Source organism: Tachypleus tridentatus, chromosome 13 (genome assembly GCF_004210375.1).
Source record: "Tachypleus tridentatus isolate NWPU-2018 chromosome 13, ASM421037v1, whole genome shotgun sequence".
NCBI lineage: Eukaryota > Metazoa > Arthropoda > Merostomata > Xiphosura > Limulidae > Tachypleus > Tachypleus tridentatus.
The window spans coordinates 111922180-111934112 of record NC_134837.1 but is presented as its reverse complement, the minus strand read 5'-3'; the positions used below and the strand labels follow the sequence as shown (position 1 = coordinate 111934112).

Here is an 11933-nt window from a genome sequence, read left to right as displayed (position 1 = left end):
AACATTATAGTCACTCAAACTTGTCGCTATAAAATGAGTGTCAATGTCATAAACATACAACAAATAAACATATTTATATTTCTCATATTTATTACGAGATCTTATTTTATTTATCGTTTATGAAAACAGAAAATTATGTTAAGAGGTTATTCAAAGAGAAATGTCATGTAACCACGTAATAATAATAATAATATACAAGTTGTTGTTTTTAAATATTTGATAAAAATATAAAGTAATTCAATTATTGAAACCAATTTTCATTTACAAATATCTTAATTTCGTGAATTGTAACATGTTGAAGGGCTTGTGTGAACTATTATTGAAAACTTTTCGTAAATTAAAAATTTAAGAAACTATTCTTGTTGGATATGTTAGATTTCAATATACACAATGAATTAAATCATTCTTTCACGGTGTTTTGAAACGAGAGAGGAGAATTATGAAAAATTATCCTATACACATCATAACCAACAAAATATGCTCTTGAGTGTGATATAATATAAAAAAAAAAGATTTTTTTCTACGCTCCGGTTATGGGATTCTTTTAACTGCACTATATATATTATATTTTAAGCAGTCGTAAAGAATTTATAACTATGACGGATATGACGTCACCAGAACAGAACATCGCACTCGCGTGAAAGAGGTGTCCAGGAGCCGTGAAGTCTTCAAAGTTTCTTTATTTTTGATTTTAACGCAACATATGCTTGAATCGTTTGGACAAAGGAACTCAAAGTCGTATACTTTAATAAGAAAGTTTTTTTTTCTTATTTTATACTTGTATATTATTTTGGGTTTTGAGCAATTCAAACAAGAACACTTATTAATCTCTTGCGGTGTTATCCCACAGTGATTGAGAAGGGTCTGTCGACTTTTGTAAACTACGTTCATGGCCAAATTATTCACCTCTTAGTGATTTTGTTGTTCTCAGTTTTGAGTTTGAAAAATTGTCAGAAGAGAAGAAACAAGAACATGCACTTAATATTTTATTAACACTAATATTTTTCCGTATTTTATATTAAAAAGTAATCATATTGGCTAATGCAAGGATCCAACCCCAGATTTTAAAGTTAGGAGAACAAAGATTTGCATTTCGAGCAAAGCTACTCACGAGCTATCTACATCGGCTGTTCCTAACTTAGCAGACTAAAGGGAGGGTAGTTTGTCAGCAGTACTCATCGCCAACTCCTTACCAAAGATTAATGGGATTGAATGGCATCATATAACTTACCCACGCCTGAAAGGTGAGCATGTTCAGTGACTGGGATCGAATCCGCGATTAACGGGAACTCTGAAAGATTTAAAAACATTTTGACAATTTCACTCTTAAACTGTTAAAGAAAAAATATTTAGCAGTGTAAGACTAGAGGGAAGGCAGCTAGTCCTCACCACCCACTGCCGACTCTTGGGCTACTCTTTTACCAACAAATAGTGGGATTGACCATCACATAATAAAATTCTCCACGGCTGAAAGGGCGAGCATGTTTGGTGCGACGGGGATTCGACCCTCGATTACGAGTCGAACGCCCTAACCTACCTGGCCATGCCGGGCCAGACAGAAGTGTTACAGTTACTACTTTAAAAATATTCACCTAGGCGGCGTGTGCTGTTAGTTGGTTACCCTCCATCTGTTCAGTAATACGAAATTAGTGACGCCTATTCCTGAACGGAAGGAGGTATCCGATCTGTCTGTTTAGATGAAGGAAAAAAGCTTGTTTGTAATTAAGCCCAAGCTACACAGTGGGCTATCTGTGCTCTGCTCACCAAGAGTATCGAAACCCGATTTCTAGCACTGTGAGTCCGCAGACTTACATTAAGAAACAAGAGGAAATCCTTATTATCCGCGGCCATTAAAATTATTTGAGGCAGGATTAGAGTAAATTAATCTATGATAACTTGGGCCTTGTCAACTATATCAATTCAAATAGTTTGATCTTCTGAGTCCAAAACTGTAATTAGATCTCAAATCGGTTAAGAAATAACGGAGCTGTGAGCTAAAGGTTTGCAACTGATAAAATTCAGAGAGAATTCTATGAGCCGATATACTGCGGCTAAAATGTGAAATATTATGAAACTCACTCTGTGAGTACACTGCGTGCTGTAATTTGGTTTTGTGTAGATTCATTGACCTCCTTAATGAATCATTTTTTCTTATTCAGGAAACACTAATATAGTTTAAAATATAATTTTGTTTTTTTAAAAGGTATAAACTTTAGGAACATAAATATTTTGTTTGGTTTTAGACCCAACCTTGTATAATGAGTAATGTGCGCTGTGCCCATCGAAAGGACATAACCATTTTTATGTAATATAACCTCAGTGTTACCATAGATCCATCAGATGATCTGTAGTGTGATAACAAATTAAACCTTTAAAATTACAACAGCGCCCTCTAGACTGAGAAAAGTGGTTTGTTATGTAAAATAAAAGCACGGATTTTGAACTACTTCTCTACACGTGATATCAATTAAAATTCACAGCGGACATCAAGATTAGTTTTTGATTTTTTTGGCGGGAATCGAACTTGATTGACACACGTTTCAGGAGGGATCTGGTTTAACCGGGATAGACGAATTGGTGACCTATAACAATTAAAAAACCCGATAACCCGAGCGAAATATTCTTAAGGTGAGAAGTTATCACTTGTGAAGAAGTAAAAATACATGAAATAACTCAAGTTCATTAACTTATATATTTCTTTGCTGTTTCTACTTTTCAAAATGTTGACGTTGATTTAGTTCTATTCGTCGTCATACTGAACACCAGATCTTCTGTAAGTTGGTGAGGCTCCTTGAGGTCGTGGGGGTGCCCCATAAACGTTGGGGTTATATCTAATGGGTCTCCTACCTCTCGAATCATCATCCTCTTGAGGGTGCAACTGACTCCGAGGGATGCTGGGGACTTGAGGTAGCTGTGGAGCTTGTGGAAGCTTGGAGTATCCAGAAGATGTGTGGCGAGATGGAGGACTTTGGTGTGCAGGTCGTGAAGACTGTTGTGGTACATAAGCGATGGTTTGACGTGATGGGGCATTACCATAGGAACTGGGCCTAGGAACTGGTCTTGATGCTGGTACTTCCCCACCATAGGCAACAGGTTGAGAAACAGACTCACCAGGAGGAGCTGCTGGGAATCCAAATTGAGTAGGAGAAGGAGGCCCTCGGAGAAACTCTTCAGGGTAATACCTCTTGTAGTAACGTGCTGTTTTGTTGGGCCCATCGTAGTCAATTGGCTAGTGAGGAAAATGATGATATCATCAGAAATGCCTAAATAATTATTAAAAGGATTATTTTAATGTTTAGTAAAGAAATATAACAATTTAATTATTGGCAGTTATTTAGGTTGGAAGAACAACACTTTGGAAGGACAGCAGTATAGTAGACTTACAATGAAAGTTTGTGTAGAAGTATATACATAACATTTTATTACAGAGATTAAACTAAACGATTTGAAAATACGCTAAAAGTGTCTTTATGCACTAACGTACAATATTCTAGTCACACCATTTCAGAATGCATTTTAAATATGACAAATTCGTATTCGTGGATTTATGGTTAGGAGTTTACGATAAGTGATAGCGGCAAGGTTCCAGAACAAAAGTTTTTATTACGTCGTCTAAATAAAACATTAGTTACTTTGTACAAGTAGTCGTTGACGACGTGAAACTTCTCTGACCGATCACATATGTCCTGATTGGACGGTACACAGTTCAGGTGAACTTGGTGAAACACCGTTCCCACGGGGCACATCCACGAATGACTAGTGCCTGCTACACAGTAATGGAAGACTCGACAGTTCACGCTGTCATCGGCGTAGTAACCATCTTTCTTCCCGGAGCAATGAAATTTGGAGTCTGCCAGGAGTAAAGACAGAGGATCTGGAGTGGTGGGTTTCTCTTCTTCTTCACCACCTCCATCTAGTGACTGCTGAGGGATGCTGCCATACTGGAACAGGTAAAAATGTGTGTCATAAGACTAGCCAGAGTAGAGCGAAGGTGACTGGTTGTAATAACAGAGAACTGGTGCGATGTGGTTATCTTTGGAATTTACGGCAGGAAAACAACAGCTTTGAGTAACTTTAATCTTACTCAATATTTTCACAAGGATTAAAAATAAGTATTTTCAACCAGACTCGGTATTATCTTTAGGGTTAAACTTAAATAATCTCAACCATGCTGTGTATTATCTTTAAGGTTAAACTTAAATAATCTCAACCAGACACTGTATTATCATTAAATCATTGAACTTAAATAATCTCAACCTTGCTGTGTATTATTTTTAGGGTTAAAGTTAAATCATCTCAGCCATGTTGTGTGTTATCTTTAGAGTTGAAAATAAATAATCTCAACCAGACACTGTATTATCATTAGGGTTAAACTTAAATAAACTCAACCATGTTGTGTATTATTTTTAGGGTTAAACTTAAATAATCTCAACCATGTTGTGTATTATTTTTAGGGTTAAATTTAAATAATCTCAACCATGCTGTGTATTATCGTTAGAGTTAAACTCAAATAATCTCAACCAGACACTGTATTAGGGTTTAACTTAAATAACACTATGTAACAATTTTTTACTTTTTCTTGTTCCTTGGCAGGAAGTATTATTTCACAATTGCTTGTGCCTAAAGTTAGTGGAAAAGACCTATTTTTCTCTTCAAACTTTGCCTTTATGACCTGAGTAATGAAATTTTCAAATTTACACATTTTTCAAAACATTTCAGGTAGATTCAGTGCTGACTAGCTGATAGAGAATTTTCTCGAACTTGCAAGAATTTTCTAGAATGTTGTAGAACTTACGAGAATTTCAAGAACCTTTTAGAAATTTCTATTTTAAAAATGTGGCCAATTTATCAAGACAAGAGCGAAAAAGTACTATTTGACAGCATCTGCTAAAATGTGTGAATTCTACAAGGCATATTTCGGCATGCCTGTTGGGGATAAAGACAAACCCTGAACACCTCATTTTACCTGCTAGTACTGAAAAAAAACAACAAAACTCTAATACTGAAAAAAAAAACTCTAAAAGGTAAGACGGACAATTTTTGTTTGCTTGAATAATAAGATTTTATATTATACAAATTTTAGACCTTTTAAAATTCGGTGCACCTCAAAGAGGAACACAACAGCATCAAGACTTTGCTAGAAGCCTTGAAGTATGAAGAGTATGGCTGGGAGGTTATCGGATACTTAAAAATGGTGGCATTCCTGATGGGTCTCCAAGAAGGCTTTATCAAGTTTTCCTGTTATCTTTGCCTTTGGAACGGTAGGGACACTGCAGCACACTACAACAGGAAGCACTGGCCATAACGGATCGAGTTCTCTGTGGGGAGACACAATATCAAGTGTGAGCCACTAGTGGACCTCTGGAAGGTGTTGTTTCCACCATTGCACATAAAATTAAGTCTTATGAAACAATTTGTCACAGCTCTTGATAAGGAGTCTACAGCCTTCAAGTACCCTCGAGACTTCTTTCCTAAGCTGTCTGAGGCGAAGGTCAAAGCTGGTGTCTTCGTTGAACCACAAAGAAAGAAAATCCTGGAGTGTAAAAATTCTCCAAGAAGCTCAGTAGGAAGGAAAAAAAAGCTTGGGGCAGCTTTGTCGCAGTGATTCGGGGCTTCTTTGGCAATCATAAGGCCGAAAATTATGTGGAGCTGGATGAGGCTCTGGTGAAGAACTACGGCAAAATGGTCTGCAGGATGTCCCTGAAAGTCAATATTTTTGACGCTCATCTGGATAAGTTCAAGGAGAACATGGGAGCATACTCAGAGAAGCAAGGCAAGCGCTTCCACCAAGATATACTGGACTTTGAACGCCGCTACCGAGGAGCGTATAACGAAAACATGATGAGAGACTATATTTGGGGTCTGATACTGAAACTGATTTACATTACAGTCGCAAATCTCGAGAAACTACTCACTTCTAAACATTTTTGTATAACTTTAGTATAAATACATGTAAATCTTCATTAATATGCTGTTTTATTCAGACCTTACGTAAATGAAAATGCGCAAATTTGCCCGTTTTTCCATGTGAAATAGGTTAATTTCTATACTTTATTATCCAGGTCACAAAAGCAAAGTTTGAAGGGAATAATGGCCATTTACTGCACTTTTACATCATAAGCAATTAAGAAATAACACATGCTATCCAGGAACAAAATTTGTGTTACATAGTGTAATCTCAACCGGACTACTCTGGCCAAGGTTAAACTCGAATAGTTTCACTGAGGTTTTCTAAAGTTTTTAGCTTCATTATATTTAGAGGAGTTATACGGACTTTTCATAGAAGGTTTTTTGGGAGGTAAGAGGAGTTTATAGAAAAGAAAATGAGATGGAAATATGAATAAATTCTCTGTAATTTTGTTTAATATTTCTTAGTTATGGCATAACCCAACAGATGGCTGTTTGATATAAGATGTTAATATAATATTTTAAGCCCAAAAGTGTGTTTGTGTTTTCTTACAGCAAAGCCACATCGGGCTATCTCCTGAGTCCACCACCTAAAATTGTACAGGACAAGCTAGGAAAAAAGGAAAGGTGCATACTAGAAAATGTTTAGAAAGAGGAAACTCCTTAAAGTTTTTTACTTTTTGTGTGCGTGTGTGATAAGTTATACAATGGGTAAAATAACAGCACTTTTTAAAAAAATTAAATTTTTACACTACACTCGAGCCAACAGTTAGTTTGTTTATCTAGATTAATTTCTTTATTTTGCAAGGACTAGACGTCTAAATGTTGATCTTTCAACAATACTTTACTATATTTTGCTGTTATTTTTTTAAATTTTATTTGTGTAATTGTACAAATTCAAATAGGTTTTCGGTTTTGGCAAAAAGCTACAGAACTGTGTATCTGCATAGTGCCGGTTGCAGAGATCCAGCTATGAATTTTAGTTTATTCCCTAAGGTTAACGATTATAAACAGACTTTAGGGAAACTTTACCTGTGGACCGGCTACAGCTTGTCTTCTTGGACTACCACGTGGTGGTGAATAGGCCTGGACAGGCTGGGCCTGAAACTGGCGTTGCGGAGCCTGGTAAAGGCCACTGGCTCCCTGATTACCCGTGCTCCTTTGACCTGGCAGTTGGTAGCCTGCTTGACGCTTTTCCTGATAATAATAGACAACAAACTTACTTCTCTCTGAAAAAAAGAATAGTTTAAATGTGTCTAGGTTACTGAAAAGTAAGGAACTAATTTACACACGTGACCCGTAAAGACGTTTGTAGTTGTTTCGTTTTTCAAGAGCTGAATAAAAGGCCAGTTGAATTGTGACTGCCACTAATATGGAATCTCGACATTTAATGTAATAATTTGTCAGTAGATAAGCTACACAATGCGTGATGTGTACAATAACACATTAATATAGACAAGTTAAAAATAAACAATTACAATAACATACCGTATAGATAAGTTAAAAATAAACAGGTACAATAACATACCGTACAGATAAGTTAAAAATAAACATGTACAATAACATACTGTATAGATAAGTTAAAAATAAGCAGGTATAATAACATACCGTATGGATAAGTTAATATGTTAACATAACATGGCTGATAGTTAAGAAATTTTAATATTTTTAATTCACGTGGTTCATCGATGTCCAGGTTTTCTTCTTTTATGCTAAGCATTTTTCTCTCAGTATTACTAACACGATAAAAGTGAGTATATTTTTGTTCATTATTGAGCGCAAAGCTGCGTAAGGGGCTGTTTGTTCCGTGCCCACAACGATCACCGAAATACGGTTTTTAACGTTATCAACCGACAGAGTTGCCGTTGAGCCACTATAAGGGGGAGGGGCGGTACTGAGTGTAACAAAGTAACATTGTTTCACGTTTTTAGGTTAAAAGGAAATTAACTTTTATTTTATCCTTCAACGATCACATTCGTTTTATACTAAAAACGTGAATAAATTACAAATTAATAAATTTCTTCCACGCAGAAAACAAACCTAGTTATTACGATATGCGTACATCTATTCAATGAATTAATTAATATGTTTATAACATTTGTCTTCACTATCGTGTAATTAGAATTGAACGCAACACTAAACGAAACGAGTTTCGAGGTAAAGTTATCAAAAACACTGATATAAATTTTCCATTTTAAGAAACTGGATCATGTGAATGAGTGGTCGTTATTAGAGCGTAAATTGTACATACCCTTTCTTCGGCTGCCACGTAAATTCCTAAAATAGAAAAAATAAACAGAAGAAAAAACCTTTAACATATTTTGTTTAATAAACAATAAAAACAGTTAACAGTTTAAAGGTATTGTAAGAGTCTATTGTCAAGGTTATTGACACGATAGGAAAACAATGAAAATCAAATCAGAAACAAAATATAAAAGGAAATGAAATATTGTTTGGTTTGCTTTGCACAACGTCTGCCTGTTTCTGTTTTCGCCGTCGAGATCATACGTCGAATTCAAGTATACAAGCCCTCCAACTTACCGCTGAGTCATCAGAACACTAAATCAGACATGAAGACTCAAATTTTGGTCGTTCTGTCCAAAGTGAACTTGTGGCCTAACTGAAGTATGAAAATAGTGTTACCAACCCTCTGGTGTCCCCCAGTGTTTTATCGGTAAGCTTGAGGGCTTGTAGTTCTAGAATTCCAGGTTCGATCCCTATGACTGACGCCTCGTATGTAACTCAGTGTGTAGCGATATATATTTTAGTTTCAGTCTAAGAAATCGCTGAACGTAACAGTACTAAACGTGTGTATGTGACCACAATTGTGAATGTGTATATGTGACTACAATAGTGAATGTGTATGTGTGACCACAATAGTGAATGTGTATGTGTGACCACAATAGTGAATGTGTATGTGTGACCACACAACTAAATGTATGTATGCGATCAAAATACTAAACGCATATGTGTGAGCACAATACTGAACGTGTATATGTGACCACAATACTAAACGTCTATATGCGATCACACAACTAAACGTGTATATGTGACCACAATACTAAATGTGTGTATGTGACCACAATACTAAACGTGTATATGTGACCACAATACTGAATGTCTATATGTGACCATATTAATAAGATATATATTGAAAACTAAATCCTTACCGAGCAGAAGAAAAACACAGACTAAAGGACGCATCGTTATTTCTTGTATCTAGAGAAACAAATTACACGTATATCATTCAAACATGTTGAAATTAATAAACCTTTAATTACATTAAGTTTAATCAAGAAAAAACACGCACAAAACAAATAGAAATAAACAAATATTTTACTGTAGTGTTAGTTAAACAGTTATTAAACCAGCACAACTCAATGATACGCGCAATAATATATAAACTTGAAACAGATAAATACGCGTGTACAGAGGTTTTAGAAACAAATGTTCATTGTTGGACGAGGGTCATATAATAACATGAAAACGTTCTTTGACCCTAAGAACACGAACAAAAATAAATCTTTAAACGTTTTTTTTTTAATTTTAGGAAAATGAAAGGTAGGTAGCAGATCTAGTTTAGTTTGTTTTGAATTTTGCGCAAAGCTACAAGAAGATCATCTGCGTTAGCCGTCCCTAACTTAGCAGTGTAAGAGTAGAGGGAAGGCAGCTAGTCACTGCCACCCATTGCCAATGCTTGAGCTACTCTTTTACAAAGGAGTAGTTGGGGCTGCGGCTGAAAAGGCGAGCATGCTTGGTGGGACGAGTATTCCAACCCCGCGACCCGCAAGTTGCGAGACGACCGCCATAACCAATTCGCCATGTTAGGCCTAGATAGCAAGAAAATTATAGCATAGAATTAGGTAGCCCTTACCCTCATTCTGTTACATTTCAAAAACAAATATTCCATATCGCAGTCTTGTTTTCAATTACTACAATAAGCAATTGAAACAATAAAAACAAAACAAAAAGGTTACGAGACGATACAAAGTTACAAGCACATAACAACAGTCAAGTGATGAAAACGCACCAAGAGAAATAAATTATTTTTATTGTGTGGTTGTTTATATATATGTAAAAAACTGTTATACGTGTTTGAGTTTATATAGTTTGCTGATAGCTGCATAGTAATTGTTGTTTGTTTTTGAATTTCGCGCAGAGCTACTCGAGGGCTATCTGCGCTAGCCGTCCCTAATTTAGTAGTGTCAGACTAGAGGGAAGACAGCTAGTCATCACCATCCACCGCCAACTCTTGGGCTACTCTTTTACCAACGAATAGTGGGATTGACCGTCACATTATAACGCCCCCACTGCTGAAAGGGCGGGCATGTTTGGTGCGACCGGAATTCGAACGCGCGTCCCTCGGATTACGAGTCAAACGCCTTAACACGCTTGGCCATGCCGGGCCCTGCATATGTAATATCGGGTCTATAGTGAGCGCAAACAACACAGAAGGTAGCAAATATTAGCGTCAGCTCCATCGCTTGGCTTAACACAAATCTAAAGGTGGCAAGGAATGTAGTAGAATGAGTAGAGAAGTAAGTGTATATCAACATTATACGAGTTGAAACCAACAATTTAAAGTCAGTGACAAGGAATGTAGCAGAATGAGTAGAGAAGTAAGTGTATATCAACATTATACGAGTTGAAACCAACAATTTAAAGTCAGTGACAAGGAATGTAGCAGAATGAGTAGAGAAGTAAGTGCATATCAACATTATACGAGTTGAAACCAACAATTTAAAGTCAGTGACAAGGAATGTAGCAGAATGAGTAGAGAAGTAAGTGCATATCAACATTATACGAGTTGAAACCAACAATTTAAAGTCAGTGACAAGGAATGTAGCAGAATGAGTAGAGAAGTAAGTGTATATCAACATTATACGAGTTGAAACCAGAGATTTAAAGTCAGTAACAACGGAACGCAGAAAATTATAACGGTGTTTTTATTAATTTATAAAAGAAAACACACAACAGAACTTATAATACTGCTAAGAACCAGTTTCAATGTCATTATAATAACATAAGAAGCCAGTTTCAGTTCTATAATAATGTTAGGAACCAGTTTAAGCCGTTATAATAGCATATAAAACTAGTTTCAGTCCTTATAATAACATAAACCGATTTCTGTCTTTATAATACCATTATAAACCATTTTCAGTCCTAACAATATCATAAGACACCGGTCTCAGTTCTATAATACTGTTAAGAACAAGTTTCACAATTTGAAAAAAATTATCTCCTAAATTAAAAAAACCCAGCAAACATAACCGGAAGTGCTATTTCTCTACTTACTGCACACAACTTTAATGTTTTAGTAGCTCGCGCACAAGTTTAAAGATATTGATACAAACCACGGGTTGTATCGTTGAAATATAACTTACCTTCAACAATCTCTTGTTTTTCTCGTGTAAAATAGAAGTGAGTTCAAATAATCCGTCTTTTATATGGCAACGTCATGGTGTACGGACTATTTGATTGACCTACTTGAAAGCCAATAGTTATACAGATGTATTGCAGTGATACCGAACTAACAAGTTCGGTACTGTACTTACACAAAATCAGATCTATTTAGACCTGTTACAACAAGGATAGACTCACGGCCGATACTCTAAGAAACTCAAACCATTCGACGATGGCCTACTTTCATGGGTTTCTTTTCATCTCTGTTCAGAAATCTTCTTGTGGTTTTCGTGGCTCGAAGTGACGTTCATCGGATTTCCTTCAAAGTTCTTTAATGACCATTTAATTTCTTGGAATTAAACCTGCCTATGAACGGTCGTTTTGTCCGTGCTGTAACAAACTGGACAACACCTATACAGTTCGTGAAATGTTCTAGCTTGTAACAATGAAGTACAAGATTGGAAAACCTATAGTTGGGTTTATCGGTGCTGCCCCCAGTGGCACAATAATATGTCTAGGGGTTTCCACCGCAAGAATCAGGGTTTCGATATAGGTGGGGAGCAGAGCACAGATAACTCACTATGTAGCTTTGTGCTAAATTACAGAAACAGTTGTTGGTGTTA

General features: G+C 36.2%; 1 protein-coding gene across 1 annotated transcript; it reads right to left on the bottom strand.

Moving 5' to 3' along the window:
- Nucleotides 1-266: 266 nt before the first annotated feature.
- On the bottom strand, nucleotides 267-11719 carry LOC143238497 (uncharacterized). The gene is made up of 6 exons (XM_076478784.1): nucleotides 11292-11719; nucleotides 9078-9126; nucleotides 8159-8184; nucleotides 6940-7104; nucleotides 3633-3941; nucleotides 267-3229 (listed from the first exon to the last, which is right to left on the bottom strand). Exons 2-6 carry the CDS (start codon nucleotides 9109-9111, stop codon nucleotides 2741-2743), a joined length of 1023 nt encoding a protein of 340 aa, XP_076334899.1. The 5' UTR covers nucleotides 9112-9126; nucleotides 11292-11719; the 3' UTR covers nucleotides 267-2740.
- Between the last annotated feature and the right edge of the window lie 214 nt (nucleotides 11720-11933).

Excerpts from the sequence above, each read along its gene's own strand:
- LOC143238497 (XM_076478784.1), bottom strand. The coding sequence starts at position 9,111 with ATGCGTCCTTTAGTCTGTGTTTTTCTTCTGCTCG. Across the intron at positions 3,942-6,939 it reads AAGCTGTAGCCGGTCCACAG|TATGGCAGCATCCCTCAGCA; the intron begins GTAAAGTTTCCC and ends TACCTGTTCCAG. Across the intron at positions 3,230-3,632 it reads TCAACGACTACTTGTACAAA|CCAATTGACTACGATGGGCC; the intron begins GTAACTAATGTT and ends TTTCCTCACTAG.